Source organism: Pholcus phalangioides, unplaced genomic scaffold (assembly GCF_987345545.1).
Source record: "Pholcus phalangioides strain wild (caught in Gottingen) unplaced genomic scaffold, Ppha-v1.0 ptg000041l_1, whole genome shotgun sequence".
Classification (NCBI taxonomy): domain Eukaryota; kingdom Metazoa; phylum Arthropoda; class Arachnida; order Araneae; family Pholcidae; genus Pholcus; species Pholcus phalangioides.
In genome coordinates this window covers 1,639,894-1,654,297 of record NW_028301627.1, presented here as the reverse complement: position 1 = coordinate 1,654,297, position 14,404 = coordinate 1,639,894, and the positions used below count along the sequence as shown (strand labels likewise).

The 14,404-nt window shown below is 37.7% G+C and overlaps 1 protein-coding gene across 1 annotated transcript in view; it reads right to left on the bottom strand.

Annotated features, from left to right (window-relative positions):
* ATP6AP2 (ATPase H(+)-transporting accessory protein 2) overlaps positions 1–10,485 on the bottom strand; it is a 52,460-nt gene extending 41,975 nt beyond the window's left edge. Inside the window, exons 1-3 of the mRNA XM_089254380.1 lie at positions 10,380–10,485; positions 6,576–6,718; positions 186–317 (exon numbers count right to left, since the gene is read on the bottom strand). Of these exons, the coding sequence (XP_089110506.1) occupies positions 186–317; positions 6,576–6,718; positions 10,380–10,419 (315 nt within the window). The 5' untranslated portion in view covers positions 10,420–10,485. The remainder of the gene's footprint in view (positions 1–185; positions 318–6,575; positions 6,719–10,379) is intronic.
* Between the last annotated feature and the right edge of the window lie 3,919 nt (positions 10,486–14,404).

The following is a 14,404-nucleotide window of genomic DNA, read 5'->3' as shown; positions in this document are numbered from 1 at the left end:
CACTTTCGGTGAAATCCAAAGAAATAGTGCAAACGATTTGTGAAGGTTTTGCAGAGACCTATGCAGTCAGTTCATTTTAGTGTCTAGATTTTTCAGCAGTAATTTCAGTCAAATTTTTTTTTGTCAGAAATCAATCACCAATGGGAATAAAAACATGAGATAGAATACTAGTAAACAACACTTACATTTTCGAGCAAGAAATGTGATCCTTCTACGGACATATCAACACCACTGCCAAAGCCGAGCATTTCCAAGACGACAATTGCTTCTGGTCTCTTCCAGGGTGATACAACAGCTAAGCTGCTCCATTTTGTACTCTATAATTAAAAAAATTAAATGGCATCAGCGGCAAAGCTTAGCATAAGTAATTCATGTTTCTAATGTGACACAATGTAACCTTATTTGCCCTTTTTTTAGTACCAAGTGTGACAATAGTTTTTGCAAATGCCACCAATCACCACCCAGTTATCAGACCAGATTACAGTCAAAATGCAAGTTAAATTTATGAAGCCCCATAGAAGAGCACCATAGCATTAGTCACAGTAAGAAAGAAAAATACAGGTGTTCTTCCTATAATTTGTTCCCGATTAACTAATATCTATATGTATTTCTTATGGAAAACTATATCTTGACTTGTGCAGTGTTCCCACCCTATTGCATAACTTTGGAGTATTACTGTGCTTTTTGTTTATTTTAGAAGGAATTGGTTTAATTCAAACAAAATTTGCTACTTTCATTGCAAATGCAATTGCGTGAATGGTAGGGATATTAGATTTATCAAACGCTTTTGTAAAACAATTTATGCTCATTCTTTTGATTGATAAAATTAATACCCATATACAGTCAAACCTTGTTAGTGCGTCACCCGGTTAACACGTCGCTCCGCTTACCGGGTCACTTTTTGGAACTCCCAATTATAATTGCCACAGCTATGGCTTACTCCGCTTAACGAGTCACTCCGCTTATCATATTTTTGCTCTCCCAAGGGGTGACTCATTAACGAGGTTAGACTGTATATCCTTGTTAATATAATTCTTAAACCAGAGTTTGTGTGTTTCAATGTTTTTGTAGTAATTTTTTTCTGAAATATGACACCAGACATAAATAAATGTGGCAAGTATAAACTTTTCATGCTTGACAAAAACCCATTATTGCCAGAACATTTTTTTACTGTAGCTTTATCCAGCAATTGGCAAAAACTCACCAATTCAAAAATTTATTATTTCTTATATTAAAGTTTGTGTTCAAAACTACCTTATTCGCATTTGGAAGAACAAATCAAATGCACAATGATGCCTCACATGCATGAATGAGAGGAAAATAAATTTCTGCCAGGATGGTTTTTACTGGGGTTTTTCCCACCTACGGCAAAAACTTGCCAACCCTGTGTGCTACTGTTGGTGCTGAAAATATTCTCGCAGAAGTCCTGGAAAAACTTCCGTAACTATTTACTCTGAAGGCTCAACTACAGACTGCCAGAATTTAAAAAAAGTGGGGAGACAAAGGATGGCAACAACAAAACTTGAGAAAGCGGCAGTTCAGGAGAAAAAATTTGACAAAAAATTTTTAAATATATATACACACTTCAAAACAGAATGCAAAAAAAAAAACATTGTTACAGATCTTTGGTGGAGTTTTGCAGTGACAGGGAGCGGTGGCAAAACCAAGTCTGCCCCTCCTGATTCAAAATCCGTGTTTAGTTTTGAGTGTCCAAATGAACATGATCTTGCCATTGCTCAAGACCATCCATCCAAGACCATCATCCATTGCTCAAGACCAAGATCTTGCCATTGACATGATCAAGTGCTTGGCTTGCCATTCAGAAAGGTAGCAAAAAAGTCCTCAGAGAACCAAAAAGTGGCTACTGGGAATGCCAAAGGGTTTTTTTTTCCAATAAAAACAGCAAGCATTTATTGTAAGTGTATACTATCTCTCTGAAGAAAATGCCTACAGATTATAATTTTCTACAATGAAATGACCAAAAAAAAAATCTATTGCTTGAAAATTCGTCAAATATGGCAGATCACTTAAACATGCTTAAAATATGACATCATAAAAATTCTGAGCCTTATTGATGAGTATTAGTAAGAGATAGGAAAACACAAATAACAAATTTTACTGAGCGGGAAAGTTTAACTCGAAATCAAAGTTATGGAAAAATCTGATTTTTTTTTTATTAAAATCAACTGACCACTTATTAATTAAAACAAATCTTGTTAATCATTAAGAATGCATATTTTCGTATTGCCTAACTGCTTTTTTCTCCTAATCGTTCAAATTTAATTAAAAATAATGAATAAACTACAAACTACAAGCAAAAAATATGAACACCAAAAATACAAATACCACGCCACAACAGGCAAATTGCCCAACGAGGTGGCTGACTTTTTTGGAGGTGAGCTCCAAAAAAGAGGATTTTGTGGTGCCATTTTTTGGAGGCCCTACCTACTACTGCTACACCACACATGCACCCCGCGGAACCCCCAACGAATCGTTACATGCGGGAATGTGCGTGTACGTGTAGTGAAACCTGACATGAAGTTTTTTGTTTCTCTGTAATGCTTGTTATGTGTAGTGCTGCCATCTGCCACCAGTTTTTCTAACTATGAGTCAAGTGTTATGATTGAATGGTTTATCGTTGTAGGACTGTTGCTCTCTGTGGCGAGACTTTTTAACGGGGAGATCGGCTCGCATTTGTGCCTTGAAGTTGGGAACCACAGAAAACCAACTTCAGCCGACCACCACTGTGGGGATCGAACCCGGATCCTCGCATCGCGAGTCTGTCACTATAACCACTCGACCACCACAGCGGCGACGCTGCGTAATGTAATCTGCGTTTACATTACATGAAAGGTCATTGAGCTCAAATTAACTTCATGGATTAACATTTTCTTTGTAGAGAGAAGTGCTTTTATTCATGAGACACCCCCCCCCCCCATGAAAGTGAATGAGCGGATGCAACTCAGTATCACACACATATGGTGCAAATACTTCAATTCACTCGATGTACAGCCACGGGGCCATTCAGCATCAACTGAATAAAACAAATTCTTTTGAGACAAGATTGTTTTTTGCATAATTGGTAAATGTGTTTCCGAATTGCATGATGTTGTTTAATAGTTTACACATTTTTATTCTCTCACAGATTCAATGAGTTTTGGTAAGAAAACTAGCAAACTCAAAATTTTAATAAGAAAAGTAAAGTCGAAAGCCCAATGATATGGGTTGTTACAACATCTACTATTATTTTAAATCAGCAATTAGGGCAAGGCTTTATACAAAAAAAATTATTTCTGTTTCTTAATCGTGGGAATCCTAGTGCCAAACTGCAATGCATTAAAAATAGCGCAGTTCATCTCCCTATAGTTTTCTTCAATGTTTTCCCATGCACAAAATCTAGAAATAGAGCAGCTTTCTTTCAGCACTGTATCGCAGGATTGAGTTCAAGTCTATATTTACCCCAAAAAGATCTATATGCCTTTTAATCACAAACTTTACTGCATACCAGTAACACGCATACCATATAGACCAGGTTACTTTTACTTCAATGTCATTGAATTTATGTACAATTTACAACAAAATTTAAATTTTGTGATTTAAATCAATGATTTTGTTTAAAAAAATAAAGAGATTTAAACTGCGTACCCTGCCAGGATCCACTTTTTCTCCAACTCCCAACCCCATCTCGTCTGTAATCACCACAAAATTTGTTAATCGTGACAGTACCCAATTGTCTAGAGAAAATATGTAAAAATTTTTGTTATTTTTTTTGACACTAAATAAAGTGTTCCGAACTCTGCCATGAAGCTGGGCTGGAAGAGATCTCGGCAACGGGATAAGTCCAGTGGCAAAGTTCTGTTGTCCATTCATTCATTCCGGGATCCACTGTAAATTGTTTAACTTTTTTTTTTACGAAATCACTCATTTTTCACGAAATTAATAGTCACTTTTACAAAAAAACAGAACCCTACAAGAAAAAAAAAAGTGTTGACAGACTCCCTGACAACAAAAATAGTACATACAGGCTTAACGGGACGTATGGTCATCCCAGATACAAGTCATCTTACCACAGTAGTGTCTCGATAATTCAAGTCTCAAAACTTCAAGGTTCCAGATAATCTGAGATGCTCGGATTATTTGAAATTCCTTTATCAAAGCCCCCCCCCCCCCACACAATAACGAGTTCTTTCATTTTGTCTCATTTTTCTTGTGAAATATGAGTAATTTCAGTCTCAAGGTCTTGACTCCTACACCGAGTTCTTCTGCAGCATTTCAGATCAAAACTTTTTTACAAGTCCCCTTTATAGCTAATTTATACTACAGGGCTCTCCCTCAAAAAATTAGAAAAAGTAGAATTGGGAAAGGTACCCCCCTCCCCCCACAACAACATAATCATAGCATAATTTAAAAAAAAAAAATTCACCTTTAACTCTATTTCAGTATCCTGTAAGATTGACTAGAGCCAAAGCAAAATGACAAATTACTTAGTAAGTAACAAAAGAAATTTTTGGCCAAAACAGTGTACTTAGCAACCACGGATGATTCTTTTCTGCCTCTCCTCACAACATATATATCACATTCTTTTTTTTTGGAGTCTTCCACAGTCCAGTCTGTCAACTCTCTGTGGACAATGCACATAGCAAATTATGAAGACATGTAAGTTTTTTTTAAGAATGACACTCTTTCGGGACCACTTCCAAGAACACAATACTAAGAATATAAATTACAAGATCCGATGTAAATAAGTCAAGGTGGACCAGATGGTTTTACTGTGTTGCCCATACTTTTTTACAGGGATTTGTTTACAATTCACTGTTCAATGTGCCATTCATTTCCAGCTCTTTGATGAGCATTGTACATATTGAGAAATTGAATTTTCTGGATGTTAATGCCGAAACTGATATTTGGAAAGAAAAGTAATTTGCCTCCTCAGGAAATCGAACCTGGGTCCCCTTGCATATTGTTTTTGCCTCTGCATACCTGAAAAATACAGAACACGTTTGAATGTTATTGGATGTCATCCGAGTCCCAAAACCTAGAATAGGCCTATGTACCCAACTGCTTTGTTATGCTAACCTGTTGTTTCACCTATACAGAAAAAATGCACCATAATGATGAATGTTAGTTACGGTCCAAGACCATGAGAAGTATCTACAAAATTATATTTCCATCCAGACAGATGTGTTTATCATGTGCATATATTGTTTATAATTTGTGTTAATTGCATTTTTAATTGGGTTGCTGTTTTTTTTTTTAAATATATGACATCCATATTTTTATGGGCATCTTTTTATCAGCCACCTCGTTGGACATTTTGCCTGTTGTGGCGTTGTATTTGTATAATGACAACTCCCCTTGTTCCCCAAAGCAGAATGTGCCGAAATGTGTGACGTACGTCGCAGAACAACCAGTGCTGTTGCAGAACAATCTGGAAGAATTTTAAGAATAGTGTAGAAAAACGCTATTATGTATATGCGAATTTTTATCACAGAACATTTTCAGTCAGCTGAGGGCTTGTTGCAGAACATCGCAAAACATTCTGCTTTTGGGCCCTTGTTAAACTCTCAAATTAAGAAAAAAAAATTAATAAACCAAATGGTCCACATACGCCCCCCCCCCCCCCCAATGACCTGAAAAACGATACAACTACTGCTTTGCCAGAATCATTAATTGCAATCAATGTTTGTATTATTCGGCATTACATCAATGATTCCATCCTCAATTAAAATTAAAATGAATAATACAAATTTTGTTTATAGGATTTGGTAAAAAAGTAGGAAAAGTAGGACAAAATCTAGAAATAGGACAAAAGTAGGACATTTTACAAAAAAGTAGAAAAAGTAAGATAAAATCTAGAAATAGGACAAAAGTAGGGCATTTTACAAAAAAGTAGGATAAAATCTAGAAGTAGGACAAAACAGAGAAAGTAGGACAAAAGTAGGGCATTTTACAAAAAAGTAGAAAAAGTAGGATGAGTGAGAGCCCTGCTTATAGTTTACAAAAAAAACCATTTGTAGTGGGCCTTCAGGCTCCCGAGCTCCTGTCCGCCTCACTTATAGAGAGGCCATGGGTCTGCTGTCCAATTGTGTAATGAATTAAGGTCATAACAGGTAAGAGTAGGTCCCCGCCCCCAACCACTCAAAAGATCGTTTTCCATTATTTTCTGGATAATCCGAGTTTTCATCAAACCAAGCTAGTCTCGGCCTCCCATTCACCTTTGATTATTGAAACGCTACTGTATTGAGATGCTGAACTGATACTGGCTTTTTCGCGAATTGCCTATTTCGAACAAAAAATTAAAAACTCCTTCATGATTTGATGCAATGGCAACAATTTGGAAGCCATCATATTGGTTAATAGAAATCTGGATGCGAAATTGGTCAATGGCATGTTGAGAGTACATCATTAAAAGAAGTATAGGCTAACGTTTGTAGCTAAATTTAACAAACTTCCTAGATGCAACCAAAATCTAGCCCCGAGAGTACAGTAATACTTTGCCCCCTCATTGATTCTTTGAATGAAATTGAAGATAATGCACGACATTTCATCAATATTGTACATATTGAAAAACTTACTGACGGGACTGTATAAGCTAGCATAGCCGAAAGTATATCTCCAAGGTTGCTGGAATGAACCGGCTCCTCTGAGAGGAATCTGACAGACTCTGGTGCATGAACGACGACAAACTCTTCAACAGCATAGACATCCACAAACGCATCTAGAAAACACACACACAAGGGAAAAAAAAACACTTATGAATACAATGTAACAATATTCAGAAGGAAAGCATTATACATCAAATAGCTAATACCCGGCGCTGCCTGGGTTTTCTCAATATACTGGGAGAATTGAAGAACTAACAAACCACTGTAAAAGGCTAAAGATGTCTGAAATGCATTGTTAGAACCAAAAAACCATGGTAACAGAAACAAATATTCCAAAAGTCTTTGTTGAGGCCCATAAACCATTGCTGCAAGCCAGTTTTTTACCTATTTCGGCCATTTGCACAGCTCTGACAAACTTTCAAAGCAGCCTATCATTCAAGTCTGGTCTCATTTAGTATGCATTAAAATTTTGGCAACAATCTGTCACAAATTAGAGATATAAATACAAATACAACGCCACAACAGGCAAAATGCCCAACAAGGTGGCTGAGAAAAAGATGCCCATAACAAATATGGATGCCATATATTTTTAAAACACAGCAACCCGATTAAAAATGCAATTACAAATAACTTACAATTACACATTTTTATTAATTTTTTGTATGGAGAACAAGACACTGTGTTGTATAGGTAGCATTTCAGCCAAGTGGCCGTTATGCCTTGCTGGCTGCCGCCAATCCAATGCCAAGCTCACTAGGGAGAAAAACCAGTTTGGAGAAGCAAAACGTGGATCTACAGGGCACTGATCGTCCCTCCCCCAATCGAAATCTACAATTTTGTAGTTGCCCTCGATGCAATAATTCATGAAATGTATGTTACTTCTATATGATAAAATTGCATTCAATCAATCTGTTGAAAATTACCTGTATCAATTTTTTGATTAAGTAACAAAAACGAACCATGTTTTTTTTAAATATATATATATATATAAAACCAACGCTATTAATTATTAAGATCTAAAAATTCTGTCCAGGAATGATGCAGCAACCTCTAACAATTTGAGTTACTGGTATCTTGAAACTTCTCGTCATCAATATGACAGTGGATTTGATGACTTTGCACTTCCCGCATTGATATCTTGGGGACTACGGTAATTCATAATCTCCAAGTAACAGGACATGGCACTTGGCTTCATCTCTTCACAACCTGGTATTTCCCATCATGCACATCACTATCAGGACGACAGGACACGAGTGTTCTGTCGAAGCAAAACAGTGTCTCAAAATTATTCACTTCTTTCAGGAAGAATGAAGAAAAGGTTGATAAATTTTTAAAATAATGATGGACACAGTGACTTTTTTCCCTCTGGAGGTGGTAAAAACCATCAACGGCATAAAAAACCATGAATAGTGCCAACCCTGGAGCCACGCCGACAAATTTGTCCGCTTCGTATGATCATGCTCCATGTATAAACAGAGTCATATTCGCAGAAGCAAGACAAAAGAGCTATAGTCCAGGGCACGAAAACTGAGAGATAGGTGGTCATAAAAATTAGAGTGCAACTTGATAAAACTGAAGAAATCATAAATATATATATCTGCATCTGCTTTGACAGGATTAGATCAGGTCAGTGAGCGACCAAAGCAGTGACCTAGAGAGTGTGCAAAAATGTGAGTTATCAAAAGAAGGACCAAGTCCGTGAACAATCACAGAGGTAAGCAACCGAACGAGTGACCTAGAGCGCAATGTATTAAGTTGGGGGGGGGGGTGATTTAATCCCTTGCATCCCTAGTGACCAAAGGAGCATGAAAGCATGCGAGTGATCTAAAGATTATGCAAGTAAATGAGTGACCAAAACAGTGAATGACTTAAAAATGACGTAGAGGGTTGTGTGAGCATGGGAGTCACAAAAAAAAAAAAAAGACTAGGTTCAGTGAGCAACCACAAATGACCTAAGGAGTGTGCAAGCATTGAGATTGTCAGGGCACACAAATGACCAAGAGTTTATAAGCATTAGGGTACGTCCATAGTGCACCGCTTCTCGCTTTATTGTTTAAACCGCGGCAGTTGTAGAAGGCGAGATTATCCCGCGCGATTCTAGCCGGTGGTGGTTAAAGTGCACCGCTCGCGGGAGCGTCTGCCTGCATGAGCAGTTGGCATCATGGAGCTATCACGTGGGGATCTATTATGTGTTTTTGTTTACAAAAAATATTTATAAAATTAAACATGAAAGAATGATGAATGTACATGAAATGAATAGGACTCGCCTTGAAGTTGCAATGGGTTTAGTGTAATCGCTAATTATAGTTAATTAATTAATTGATGATAGATCAGCAATTTCGCTTTCAGTGCCACAACAAATTTTCGATTAGAAAAACGAGAATTAATCGTTACAAAATTCTGTTTAATTTAGTTTTATCGTTAATTAGTTTATTAACGATAAAACTAAATCATCATCGATAATTAGTTAATTAACGATAAAATGAAATCCAAAGGTATTTTGATTAATTAACGATATCGATTAGTATTAACAATAATTAGGCGTCATAAAAACTCCGTTGGATTTAGTGTGATCATTAATGATTAATTACCAATTTCGCTTATTATTGTCATAACTAATTGACGATTAGTATTAGCAACAATTATCCATCACAAAAACTCCGTTGGATTCAGTATAATCAGTAATTAACCTTAATTAATGATTAATCAACGATATTGCTTTTATTATGTCATATCTAGTTAACGATTAGTATTAACAATATTAACAATCACAAACTCCAATTGCATTCACTATAATTGTTAATTTTCCTTAATTACTTAATGATTAGCGATTTCGCTTTTATTATGTAATAATTAATCAACTATTAGTAATAACGATAATTGATCGTTACAAAAACTCCGTCGATTTACTATTACACTATAAAACGAACACTTAGAGGAAAGTATCCGTTTTAAACTACAAGCGGTGAGCGGTCAAGCAAGAAAAAGAAATAATAATTCATTCCGGTTAAAGCGAGTAAAAGCAGTTTGAGCCGATCAAAGCAGGTAGGCGGGTGCACTATGGCTGCTCCAATGAGTTTTCACGATCTTTTTTCAGCCGCGATAAAACGAGTAACGAGAAGCGGTTCACTATGGACGTACCCTTAGAGTGATCAAAAGAGGGACTGAGTCAGTAATCACCCAAAAAAGTGACCTAGATCACAAGGGGATTTAGTCCGTAACCAAAATGGTGTAAAATCATATGGCAGACCAAAACAGCAAGTGACTTCGGAGTGGCCTAGAGGATGTGTAAACATGGAAGTGACTAAACAGAGGACTAGGTCAGTAAGCCACCACAAGTGACTTGAAGAAGCATGCGAGTGACCTAGAGATTGTTTAAGCATGTGAGTGACTAAGACAGTGACCTAGAAAGATAGAGGCCAGGTCAGAGTGTGTGTAAACATCGCAGTGACGAAAAGAGTGACCACGAGGGCGTGAAAGTACCTGCAGCGACCAAAAGAGCGACTCAAGAGATAGAGGCATGTTTATGGGGGATGGAAGTTACCCAAGCTATAGTGAAGGGCGGTAAATTTGAGGAATGAGTGGTCAAGAAAGAATTTGCCGGGGCGGGGCGAGCCTGGTAAGGGCCGCCCTGGGTCATTCCGGGGCAAGCGATCGACTCCGTTTCACCGATAACCGCCAATTTATTTCTCCCCAGCAGAAGACACGATTCAAAACAGGATCGCATCATGAATGAAGTCTCACCGATTACAAATGAAATTGAAACATACTTACTTAAAATAAATAAAAACAAGGCTCTCGTCCACAGACCCATGTTTATCACTCGTGACTGCGAGATCAGAGGTGTTGCCACCAAAATCCTTAAAATATATCCATCCTCAAAAGGAGCCCGAAGCAGTTGAACTGTATATGGTCAGCAACAAACTAATGAAGGTGTGTATTGATTTTTTTCTGTCATCTATCCACCACTGAGCTATAAGTACTACAAGTTTACTTATAGCTAAGCTGACCATATTTCTTTGAGAGAAATACGGGGCATCGGGATTCCAAATACGGGAAAATACGGGACATTGCCAATTATCGCCAAAAACGACGCCAAAACCAAACACAGTTGCCAAATATTGTTGAAATTACGGAAAAATCATTATGATTGCAATATTAATGATGCATTACTACAAATAGCAGTGGATTAAAATGTATTCCGCGAAAAAAAAACGTTCACCATGGCAGATGTGGGAGATTAATATTATCATATATAGATGTAATTATCATAAAATAATTTCTGAGATGAAAAATAATGTCAGTCTTTGACTTGAATAAAGAATAGGGTGACCATACGTCCCGTATTTCCCGGGACAGTCCCGGTATTTTTTGTTTTTTTGGCTGTCCCGACTTTTTAGCAAAAGTGTCCCGGTTTTTCCCGTATTTTGCATGAAGCCTACTTGAATTTTTATTCTTTATTGAAGTCAAAGATTGAAATTATTTTCAACTTATAAATTATATTATGATAACTACAACTATAAATGAGTATATGAATCTCCCATATTTGTCTTAGTGAAAATTTTTTTTCGGGGAATTCATCCACTGCAATTAGCAGTAATGCTGCATTTCCCGCCATTGTGATTTCTCCGTTATTTTAACAATATTTGGCGACTTTGTTCGGTTTTGGCGTCATTTTTGGCGATAATTGGCGATGTCCTGTATTTTCCTGTATTTGGAATCCCAATGTCCCGTATTTCTGTCAAGGAAATATGGTCAGACTAATAAAGAATAAAAATTCAAGTAGGCTTCGTGTAAAATACGGGAAAAACCGGGACACTTTTGCCAAAAAGTCGGAATGGCCAAAAAAACAGAAAATACCGGGACTGTCCTGGAAATACGGGGCGTATGGTCACCCTACTTATAGCTCAGTGCACCTATCCAGTAATTCAAGAACCTCACTGATGCACACTGAGCTATAAAGTTTATATAAGTTTACTTATAGCTCAGTCCTGATGCATGGAGCAGAAAAAAAAAATAGAACTTATGCTTTGGCTGACCATATTTCCTCGAGAGAAATACGGGACATCCGGATTCCAAATACGGGAAAATACGGGACTTTGCCAATTGTCGCCAAAAACATTGCCAAAACCAAACAAAGTTGCCAAATATTCTTGAAATTACGGAAAAATCATTATGGCGGGAAATGATGCATTACTGCAAATTGCAGTGGATTAAAATGTATTCCACAGAAAAAAAACCGTTTACCAAAGCAAATGTGGGAGATTAATATCCCATATATAGTTGTAACTATCATAAAATAATTTGAGTTGAAAAATAATTTCAATCTTTGACTTCAGTAAAGAATAAAAATTCAAGTAGGCTTCGTGTGAAATACGGGAAAAACCGGGACACTTTTGCCAAAAAGTCGGGACGGAAAATAAAGAGAAAATACCGGGACTGTCCCGGGAAATACGGGACGTATGGTCACTTTACTTTTTACGATCTTACCTGTCGTCTGCTTGTGTGTAGGTCCTTTGTTTTGGATGTCTCTTTGGGTCTTGAAAAAATTACTGAACTGGAAATTTGATCTTTCTGGTCAGTTTATAAACTTTGTTCATGAGGAGCAAATCTGAATGAAGAATTTAGTTTTTTATACCTGAGCATCGTCAAACTACATAAGTAGGCTGACCATATTTCCTCGAGAGAAATACGGCATATTGAGATTCCAAATACGGGAAAATACGGGACATCGCCAATTATCGCCAAAAATGACGCCAATACCGAGCGAAGTTGCCCAATATTGTTAAAATTACGGAAAAATCACAATGGCGGGAAATGAAGCGTTACTGCAAATTGCAGTGGATTAAAATGAATTTCACGAAAAAAGCGTTCACCAAGGCAAATGTGGGAGATTAATATTCTCATTTATAGTAGTAATTATCATAATATAGTTTATTAGTTGAAAAATAATTTCAATCTTTGACTTCAATAAAGAATAAAAATTCAAGTAGGCTTCGTGTAAAATACGGGAAAAACCGGGACACTTTTGCTAAAAAGTCGGGACGGCCAAAATACAGAAAATACCGGGACTGTCCCGGGAAATACGGGACGTATGGTCACCTTACTTATGCTGTTATCTATTATTCAAAAAGCAAACGACAGAACTACCAACTAGTACTAATTTCAAATCATAGGTGACAGCAGTTTCTTTTTTCCTCAATTAGTCAAAACCAAAGCTGTATTAAAGATAAAATTAATTATGTATTTGACATGAATGTCGCTCTCCACTTGTTAATACAAGATATACAGAAGACTGGATGTTGTGAAGATATTTAGTATTTGAGATGTTAATTTTTTAAGGAAGGAAAAAACTCATCTCTGCCTCTACCGGGAGTCGAACCCGGGTCCCTCGATTGCCGGACGAGTGCTCTGATCACTAAGCTACAGAGGAGATAGAGATTTTCCTTCGCTAGAGCGTATATGTGCCGAACGGAACCGTGCAATGGACGGTGAACCGATCGAGGGACCCGGGTTCGACTCCCGGTAGAGGCAGAGATGAGTTTTTTCCTTCCTTAAAAAATTAACATCTCAAATACTAAATATCTTCACAACATCCAGTCTTCTGTATATCTTGTATTAACAAGTGGAGAGCGACATTCATGTCAAATATATAGCCCTCTGGTGGCTCGTCGTCCATGAGCTATTAGCTGATCGGTTTCACCGTCCATTGCACGGTTCCGTTCGGCATATATACGCTCTAGCGAAGGAAAAATTCTATCTCCTCTGTAGCTTAGTGGTCAGAGCACTCGTCCGGCAATCGAGGGACCCGGGTTCGACTCCCGGTAGAGGCAGAGATGAGTTTTTTCCTTCCTTAAAAAATTAACATCTCAAATACTAAATATCTTCACAACATCCAGTCTTCTGTATATCTTGTAATTATGTATTAATCTTAAGTCGCTTTGGTCAAAACCGTTCCAATTTCTATGCCCATAAGCATGGCGGCCAATTTTTGAGTTCCCAGCCAAGCCAACGCCATCTATAGCAGAAAGTCTCCGCGTGAAGCTATGACATCACTGAAGAAATCCATTTCACCTGTGGACATTAGATATAGCAGGCTGACGCATGCGATAATCTTTTTTTTTCAGTATATCCAATAACTAGAGGTGAAATGGACTTCTTCAGTGACGTCACGAGCTTAGCGCGTAGGCTTTCTGCTATAGATGGTGTTGGCCAAGCCCAAATACAATGTTCCAATGTTCCTGATGATATTGCGGATGGGGGGGGGGGGGGGTTGTAAACTCTCCCAAATTGGAGCTAATTAAAGAAAACAGTACGTCAATGGCTGTCCAGATTTCCGCCGACCCTGACAAATAAAAAATAATCTACAAACATGCATTCATCCTGATGTAAAAGAATATGGTCAGTCTTGACCCTTCGCTGAATCTTCGTTCGAAAGTTGTACGGCTCTGACGAGCCCCTCTAAAGTGAATTTACGGTTGTAAAAAAGAAAAATATGATAATAGAACCATCCCTATTCACAGGCCCGTAGCCCGAAATTTTGTTTGGAGGCCGGGACCACTTTCATTTTTTTTTTGGGGGGGGGGGGGAGCATTGATAGAACTATAGATTTGGTCATCTTTTCTCATTTTCCGGTATTTTCTCACATTTTTGAGGGACCCAGATCCCCAAGTCCACCCCCCTCCCACTACGACTACGACACTGCCAGGGCCCAAGGCCAGTGCCGTCTTAACGCATGGGCCCACCCGGGCAGGAGCTGTGAAATGAGATCTGGTTGAAATTTGAAGAACCAAGAGTGA